General features: G+C 38.8%; 1 protein-coding gene across 3 annotated transcripts in view; it reads left to right on the top strand.

The window, feature by feature from the left end:
- The window catches only part of IFT172 (intraflagellar transport 172), a 33,224-nt gene extending 24,374 nt beyond the window's left edge, over positions 1 to 8,850 (top strand). Inside the window, exons 37-48 of one of the 3 annotated variants that reach the window (XM_058164626.1) lie at positions 279 to 388; positions 554 to 617; positions 1,021 to 1,107; positions 2,437 to 2,553; positions 2,631 to 2,741; positions 3,088 to 3,207; positions 3,824 to 3,919; positions 5,287 to 5,346; positions 5,432 to 5,530; positions 5,744 to 5,897; positions 7,447 to 7,538; positions 7,715 to 8,850. In XM_058164626.1, the coding sequence (XP_058020609.1) occupies positions 279 to 388; positions 554 to 617; positions 1,021 to 1,107; positions 2,437 to 2,553; positions 2,631 to 2,741; positions 3,088 to 3,207; positions 3,824 to 3,919; positions 5,287 to 5,346; positions 5,432 to 5,530; positions 5,744 to 5,897; positions 7,447 to 7,538; positions 7,715 to 7,804 (1,200 nt within the window). In that variant the 3' untranslated portion in view covers positions 7,805 to 8,850. The other 2 variants (XR_009152871.1, XM_058164628.1) reach the window with 2 other exon arrangements.
- Positions 8,851 to 9,369: the final 519 nt, after the last annotated feature.

The raw sequence follows: 9,369 nt of genomic DNA on the forward strand, positions 1-9,369 counted from the left end.
ATAATTGTATGCGGAAACATGTCATATGTTTTTAATTTAGCCAAGTGAATTTAAATTGATAAAATGTGGCATGCAAATAAATATTGCATATATTTTAATTTTCCCCAACATTTCCATTTTTAAAAGTTTATTTCTGTAGTTTCAAAATTCCTGGGAAGTTTATCTCTTCTCAGGCCAGACATGCAATAAACCTACAACCTCTCTGTACAGCCCCAAACTTTATACTTGCTTCTATTTTAATACATGATAGAAATTTCTCATTTCTATCCCATCCTCAGGCGGTAGAGCTGTATCTCAACCTTGATCTAATCAAGGAAGCCATCGATGCCCTCATGGAGGGGGAAGAGTGGAACAAAGCTAAATGTGTGGCCAAAGAACTTGACCCCAGGTACTAAACTCTTACTTCTGAGAACGATTTGCAAATAATACATTTTGAATAAGAATATATAATGCTGTTTAGATGGAAAGCTGTCAGTTTCTCAGGCCTCCAGTTGCATCACCTTATTACTAAGATTGCCTTATTACTAGAAATGACAAACTTTCTTTGTGGCAGATATGAAGAATATGTGGATCAACACTATAAAGAATATCTCAAGAATCAAGGCAAAGTAGATTCGGTGAGAAGGAATCTTGAGTGGGATGAAGGGGAAAGTGGGAGGCACTGAAAGTTGGGAGAAAACTTTTAAGTAAATAGTTTGAAGAACCTTTACATCTATATAAATAGAAATGAGACAGGGTTTTGAAGTGCAGCTTAAACTGAATACGTCTGTCATTCTATTAATAATTATTTTGGAAAATGTTAAAAACTGACTGGGGAGTCAAAAATCAAAGGGTTAGGAAAAAGTAGTGAAATTTAAATCAAAAAGTCTTGGTGCAGCTAAACATTATTTGGCAACTCTAGAAGGGGACTAGAGAGTATGATATGACATTGGGTATACAAAAGATAGAACTGCCCAGGTTTGTACTGCTGTATCATTATTGTTTAAAGTGACTGACTTATAGCTGATCTCTCTTTGACAGCTTGTGGGCGTGGATGTTATGGCTGCCCTTGATATGTATGTGGAAAGGGGGCAGTGGGAAAAGTGCCTGGAGACAGCTGCCAAACAGGTATGTAAAAGGCCCCAAGTGGTTCTTCTATGAAAGGAGCCAAATGTTGTCTGACCACACACCCTAAGCATCTTAGTTTCCCTTAGGTGTCTAAAACATTGAGTTTGGTAGATCTATGAAACTACGGGAATTGAGTCCCATCTTCTGTTCACTACTGCTTTAGTTAGGAGCCAAAGATCTGTCTGCAAAAGAGACTGAAAAGAAATTGTCATTCAACTATGAAAGCCAGTTTGATCTAGTGGTTAAAGCACCAGACTAGAAAGTGGGAGACTGTGAGTTCAAGTTATGCTTTAGTCACAAAAGCCAGCTGGGAGATCATGGGCCAGTCACTCGCTCTCAGCCCAACCCACATCACAAGGTTGTTGTTATGGGGAAAATAGGATATTTTTGGGGCCTTCAGTTATTTGTAAAAATAAAGGCAGCATACAAATAAATAACAAGCATGAGTTGGATAATTATATAAACCAAATAGATAAATAAATACATAATATCCACATAGTTATCACCCTGTTGGCACTCCAGAAAGCCTTAAAAGACCAGGCTGTTCTCTCAGGCTTTGGGTCTGAGTGGTTGCCCTCACTCCCCCAGATCGTGTGTGGTTAGAAAAATGCACCATCACTTCTTGTTTTATTTTTATTCTGTTGGTTGTATGCTGTATTGCCCTGAGCCAGTTTTTTTTTTTTTCATTTATATCCCGCCCTTCTCCGAAGACTCAGGGCGGCTTACATTGTGTTAAGCAATAGTCTTAATCCATTTGTATACTATATACAAAGTCAACTTATTGCCCCCAACAATCTGGGTCCTCATTTTACCTACCTTATAAAGGATGGAAGGCTGAGTCAACCTTGGGCCTGGTGGGACTTGAACCTGCAATATTGCAAGCAGTTGCTGTTAATAATAGGCTGCATTAGCCTGTTGCGCCACCAGAGGCCCATTTGGAGATGGGTATTAAATTAAGTTTGGAGATGGTATTAAATTCATTTTATTGAATGAATTAAATTATCAAGGCATCGTGCTGAGCCTTCAGGAAAAATAATTGACATTTCTGTTGGACTTATACTGATATTGCCTGTTCAGTGTAGTGCTGACTGCCTGCACAGAATTGATTGGGATAAAATTGGATTTCAGAACTGATGAATGGAATATCAATTTGGACACAATGCAAACAAAGGCATGGTTACTTTGTTTCACTAGGAAATGGGAAACACTAAAGATATATAATTCACCCAGAAAGGAATTCTACTTAACCAGATCATTTCCAATAATGGAAAACTGCTGTTTGTTTTACAGTCTTCCATATTATTTTGTTCCTCTTTTGGCTTCTTATAGAACTATAAAGTGCTGCATAAATATGTGGCTCTTTATGCCACATACTTGATCCGTGAGAACAGTTGGGACAAAGTCTTGAGCCTCTATGTTCAGAATGGTGCTCCCGCCAATGCCCAGGTAAGAGAGTCCCAACTGGCTAGGAAAATTTGCTTGCTTCTGTTCATAGCAAAGCTCTTCTCATATTTTCTCTTCAGAATTTCAATATTTATAAACGACTATTTGTGGAGATGGTGAATGCAGCCAGTATGAATCGGCCAGAGGCTTATCACAGCTGGGCTGATTTGCGGGATGTACTTTTCAACTTGGTGAGTACAGCTTAAAGTAAATGTATGATGTACCATTGAATGTAAAGTGCTTGATCTTCATTTTATTCCTCTGTGCGCTGCTGCTAATACCACACACGCTTTCCTAAAGAAAGCTGCAGTGCAAAATACCTGCGTGGAACCACTCTATATTTTCAGATAGAACGGCTTTTTTTTTATTACTCAATCTCTTTGATGGGGTGAATGAATTGTTTAGATAGCAATAAATGAAACCACAATCTGCTGTGTTTCTTTTTTTCAAAAATAAATATGTCAGATAGAGGTCATTTTTTCCCAATTTCAAGTGATTTAAGATTCCAGAAAACTTACACGATCCCCTTTCGTACAGTGTGAAAATTTAGGGAAATCAAGTGAAGCCAACTCACCAGCTCATGAGGAATTTGAAACCATGTTGCTTATATCCCACTACTATGCTACACGATCTGCAGCCCAAAGCATCAAACAACTGGTAAGAGAAGGGTGGCAGCAGGTCAAAAGGACTTAACCAGTTTACTAGTCTCTGGCTTGTTTCGGAACCCTACATTTCTTACTATTTCACTTTCCTCCGCATGGAGTTCTGATGGCATTATCTTTGATTAAAAAATAACAATATTTGCCTTGTTAGTACAGTTTCAGATTTGGATGGCTATACAAAGTCTGTGGGACTTGTGCAACTGGCAACCAAGTCTGTTTGTTTAGGTTTGCCAGCCATGAAAGAATAGTTCTTATGATATCTCTTAGTCATTTGCAACTTAATTTTCTCATGAAGACTCCTACTTTCAGAACTTTTCTCCTTCTTAGATTTATTGTATATTTCACTTTGCACAAATATCAAATTGCAATCCTGGATAGCTAAGTTCTTTTTCTGAGTCTTTGGAGGGAGCGGGTGACTCTTTCTCTTAACTCATTTAACTCATGACTTATAATTACAGGCAGTATTTTTAAAAAGGCAAAGGTGGGGCAACTAGCTCCACTTGAATAGACTACTTTTGTCTGAGAAGGGCTGGTTTGTCTGAAGAAGTGCCATCTCTTAAGAACGGAAGCTAGAAAGCAGAGTTTGAGTTTCTGGTTTTTTTGCCTCCCAGGAAACTGTGGCAGCCAAGCTCTCCATCTCTTTGTTGCGCCATACTGAGATCATTCCAGCAGACAAGGCCTTCTATGAAGCAGGGGCAGCAGCTAAGGTGAGGAGGAGGAAATTCCTGCTTGTAGGTCACATCCAGGTAGTTGGGTGGGGAAATATGTGACCAATTAATGCCAAATAAGGCAAAACGGAAAGGCTGGTTCCTTGTATGTTTTGTAGGAATGTGACAAACTTGCTGTCAACTCTGAAGCTGACCTGGCTGAAGCCATATTTCTCCTGCCTCAGAGTTGCCACGAACTTTGAGAGGGGGGAAGGAGGGGGGAAGTAGATAGACCGGCTACCTGTCAAAACAAAAAGTTTTCTTGTGGGAATCAAGGTCTTCCTAGCAGATGGCAGAGGAGTGACCAAGCAGCCCCCAGCTACCTTCATTGAACAATCTGACCGGTGACATCCGGGGAGGGAATATTTGCTCTTTTAATTAGGTGGAAAACCGCGGGAAAATTTAGAGTTGGTTTTCACTAGCTGTGCCGATATGGTATGTCCAATAAACATGTTCTTTGAGGAATATACCTGTCTCTGAGTTCTGCTTTTGGTGGATGCATTATTTGGAACCCTGACATTTGCACTGAGTTCCCGAGGATTCTACCTCTTACATTCAGAATCACCTTTAGATTTTACCTTTCAAACAAATGATCTCTAGAAAATCTTTAAAAAGATTAAAGCATTTTACAGTATAAGAATGGCCAAATGATCAAGAGAACTGAAGCAGTGTATCCACCATCTCAGTCCAGATGGACTCTTAAGCAGAGACTCTTAGGGAATTACAATTGGATTCTTGAGCATGGTAAAAGGCAAGATGAGATAAATACAATATACAACACTAGTAAGGTGGAGAATAATCATTGTTTTCCTTTCTCAAAATATTAGACTCATAGTCATCCCTTTAAAGTTAAACGGTGGTACAGTTAAATTGTTAAAGTTAAATTGACACTACTCATTTAAACTGTGGAATTTGCTTTCACAAAATGTAGCAATGCCTGCCAATTTAGGTACCTTAAAAAGAGAATTAAACAAGATAATATATTGTGATGTCTCTAAGTTTCCCAATTAGTGACCTTATTTTTACAGGTCTTACAGAAAAAAGTCTTTATTGTTCATATTATGTTTTACTGGCTTTAAAGTTGCATCTATCGTACAGATTACCGTTGAATGAAAACATTAGATTTTTAAGTCTTCATCTAATCGCACAGATAAATTTGAGAGAGTGATCATCTGTCTCCCTTGATTCTAATTAAACTTTTTTTTAAAGTAGTACTTTTGTTGAGCACAATTTCCAATATGCTCCTCAAAAAACCAGCAATCTGAGCTTGAAAACATTTGAACACTCTTGCCATGTTGAACTGAAATTAGTTTTGACTTTTGGCAGAGAACTGGGAAAGATAGTTCATCCTTCTTTCATCTTTGCAGGGTGTTGGTTGGCAGAACATGGCTTTTATCTTCCTAAACCGTTTCCTTGATTTAACTGATGTGAGTTTTACCTGAGACTCTTGAGAGTGGTGGGGAGGGAAAAGGACTCCATGTTTGTTCTTTCTGATGTTGTTTGCTCTCCTAGGCAATTGAAGAGGGCTCCCTTGATGCTCTAGACCACTCAGACTTCCAGAATACAGATATCCCTTTTGAAGTGCCACTGCCTGCCAAGCCACATATCTCAGTGAGTGTGTTCTCATATGCATGCGCAATTTCAATCCATTTCTATTTTGAGCAGGGGAGACAGTATTTCTAAGGGGCCTTAGAAAAGGATATTCCTTGCCCGATTCCCAGTCCAATTTACTCATGCACCCATGCACTTCCACCATCCATCCCAAGTATTACTACTGCTGCCACTTTTCATTCATTCTGAGCATCATTTGTCTATCTGTGCTAGGAAGACCAGCGTGAGGAGATCCGTGACTGGGTTCTCACTGTCTCCATGGATCAGCGGTTGGAACAGGTACTGCCACAAGATGAACGTGATACTTACGAAGCTTCTCTGGTAGCAGCAAGCACAGGTGTGCGCTCCCTGCCCTGCCTTATCACAGGTGAGCAAAACAGCATGGCAATTCAGCATGGCTGAAGCTATAATGAAACATATCCCATCTTTCCTCCGTAAGATTTTCAAATGGTGCCTCTCCCCCATCCCAATATAAGCTTGTCCATTTTTTCAGACCCTATTTTCATCCATTGTGGGAGAATAAGGAGAGAAAAAGTATTTTAAATTGTCCTGTAGTGAAAGTCCCTCTTCTTCCAAACTCCTGACAGAAAAATATATGGTGCTGCTTTTCTTACGTTCAGAAGAATGTTAAACTTAACTTCTACTCTGCATTTGATTTCTTTTAATATACCATTCTTTTAACTGAGACATTTATCACTATTCAATTTTTTTTTCCTACTATATTTATATTTTAGCATTTACTTCTGTACATTTTAACTTGTAAGTTTTTACCTTGAAAGATTATCATTTTAAGCATTTCATATTTTTAAAATCATATCCACAGTTCTGACTCGTGAGGAAGTTTCCTCACTAAAGAAAGCCAATTTGTCCTGGTTGAATCCATGAGTCCACTTATAGTTATCTGCAACTACTCTAGTTCTCTTTTTTAAAATAGTTCATTACGTTACGATAGGCAATAAAAAACAAGACAAACAATTACGGCATTCGGAATGAATTAAACTAACTATAAAGGTTACTCACAATCTTTCAAAACAAAAATATAGTAGAGTAAAATAATAAAACACAAGGCACCATGTATAATTTAGGGGAGGGGTGAATTCCAGAACATGGGAGTAACCATAGAGAAGGCCTGACAGACCTTATTCACACCCCATGAATTTCACAACACGGAGAGGATTTCATCAGGACATTCATAAACGTTTGAACTGGAGTGGATGGATAGAGTCCATTTTGTTAAGCTTATGTCTGATATAACTTTCTTTGATGTCTTAACCATCACAACAAACTGGTTCATTAGTCATGTCTGATATAACTTTGTGCTGTACCATATACTATAGCATATGTATGTATTAAGGCTATAAGGGCATATACAGCTAGTCCTCAACTTACAACACTTCATTTAGTGACCATTCGAAGTTACAACAGCACTGCAAAAAGTGACTTACGACCGTTTTTCACACTCAACCATTGCAGCATCCCCCATGGACATGTGGTCAAAATACAGATGCTTGGAAACTGATCCATATTTATGACAGTTGCAGTGTCCCAGGATAATTGATCGTTTTTTTGCAACCTTCTGAAAAGCAAAGACAATGAGGAAGCCAGATTCACTGAACAACTGTGGCAAGGAGGATTGTAGCATGGGGCGAAACTCAACAGCTGTCTTGTTTAGCAGTAGGCATTTGGGGGTCAGTGGTCATCTTAAGTTGAGGATTAAGGCATCCTACATTTAAAATAGTCCAAATTAATCTCTAGTATGATCAAGAAGCTACCCTGAGGTTCAACAGAATACATAGATTTTGTGTTTGCCAAAATTATTTGCTGGTCAGGAACCTGCTCCTTCAGCTGAGTTTTACAAGATGTGAGACTCTCTTTATGTCCTTTTAATATGTTTTGTTTTTCTTCTCCCCACTTAGGCTATCCTGTACTAAGAAATAAGGTGGAATTCAAGTGTCCTGGCAAAGAGGCAAACAAGGAAAGCTGGAACAAGTTTTTGATGGCAGTCAAGGTGAGGAAGAGAATGAAGGTATAAGAAAGCAAGCAATCATAAGTAAGCAATCATAAGAAAGCTAGCAATCATAAGTAGAAGAGGGCACAGGGCAAGAAAAGCAAGCAAGCTTGCCCTATAACCTAAATGTATAAACTTTGATCTCAGACCTAGTTTTACTCCTGCCTTCCTTGCAGATGTCACACAGCCCCCCCTGCCAGGATGTTCTCAAATTCATCAGCCAGTGGTGTGGAGGGCTGCCCAGCACCAGTTTCTCCTTCCAGTGACCAACTCAGCCAGAGCATTTCCTTAAGTCTTCAACCCCCTTTAGATATTTATTCTCCCATATTAAATATCTTGTTTATATAATGATATTGTCTGCCTTCTTTAATTGATGTGGCATTTGTTATCCATTACGTCAAATGTCCTGTAACTCTAGAGACAGAAACTCAAGGGAGGTGACAGAAGATCACAGTATGAAAGGGGAGGCTGTGGAAAATTGGATAATGGTCATGCTGCATTGGAACAAAGTTCACTTTGGCACAGGATTGCATTTCAAATGGAGCCAATAGGCAACTGCCTCCAATCTGTAATCATTTGGCTAGCGTGAACTATATGTTGAAGTTTTCGGTTTTATTCCAATGGATCTAAAGGCATTAGATGAGGAAGACTATTTTAAAGACTGTATATATTATCTAAAAGCCAAGCAGTGTCAAATCTGTTTAGTACTTGGAGTGGAAGCCACTAAGACATTTCAAGGCTTGAGCTAACTTGGATTTTTTTTTTAAAAAAAATCATCCTTCAAGAAAGCATTAGTGAATGAATTCATGAAGGCATCCAGAGTTGAGTTCAATTCAGAGACTTTTACCTTGCCTTGAAAACAGAAACACCCATAATTAAAACTGTAATAGCTGTAATTGTAGTGTGTAATATATACCATGCAGGGATTAAAGGAGGTTAAACCAATAATAAAAATGAAAGAACAAGACTTTCAGGGAATAATAAATTAAAATATCACATTTCTGATGCTACCTTACAAATTGCCTAGGCCCATTGGAAAAACAAGATTTTAAAGCTTCCGTAAAGGACAAGAAAATTGGGACCATGCAGGTATCAGGGGAATGCTGTTCCAAAGGGCAGGAAGAACACAAAGACACATTTCTTGAGGTTCTCATTAGATGGACATTTTTTATTGATGGGTCATGTAGAATGCCAATCCTACTAGACTTTACAATATAGGCAAATACAATTAGAAAGGTGGTAGTGTAGCTATCCATGCCCTAAGCCACGTAGCCATGATGTGTCCATATATACAAAGATCAAATTTGTATAGGACATGGTATCCCAATGTTGCTCCCTGTGTTCCATTCCCTGTGGAACGGGGAGCAGAACTTTGAAGACTCAAGATAGGAAGAGTTTGAACTTTGATGTTAGAGAAGATTCCTGAGAAAATAATGGCCAAGAAAACAAACCAATGGATCATCAACGAATCAACCCAGAGTTCTTACTTGCACAAATTATCCTAATTTTGACATACTGTACAAAGATCTAACTCTCTGGAGAAGCTTCATCTCTGGGAAAGGTGGAAGGAAAGAGACAATGATGACCAGTAGCAAGGTCAATGGACTCAGTTACAGTACTGATGAATGCACCTTTGGGAGTTCAGAAAAAACAGGCATGGGTTGTCAGCGAAAATGTGGTCATTAGGAGTCAAAAATGATTTGATCAATCAATCAAAGCCATGTAGATATCAACCAGCACCATGAGTTGCAGTGGGAAGCTAACTGCAAAGGCATAACCTAAGTAAGGGTCCTTCTGGCATGGCTTCTTAAGAGACGTAAATTTAGAAAGA

This window comes from Ahaetulla prasina, chromosome 1 (genome assembly GCF_028640845.1).
Source record: "Ahaetulla prasina isolate Xishuangbanna chromosome 1, ASM2864084v1, whole genome shotgun sequence".
NCBI classification, from domain to species: Eukaryota; Metazoa; Chordata; class Lepidosauria; order Squamata; family Colubridae; genus Ahaetulla; species Ahaetulla prasina.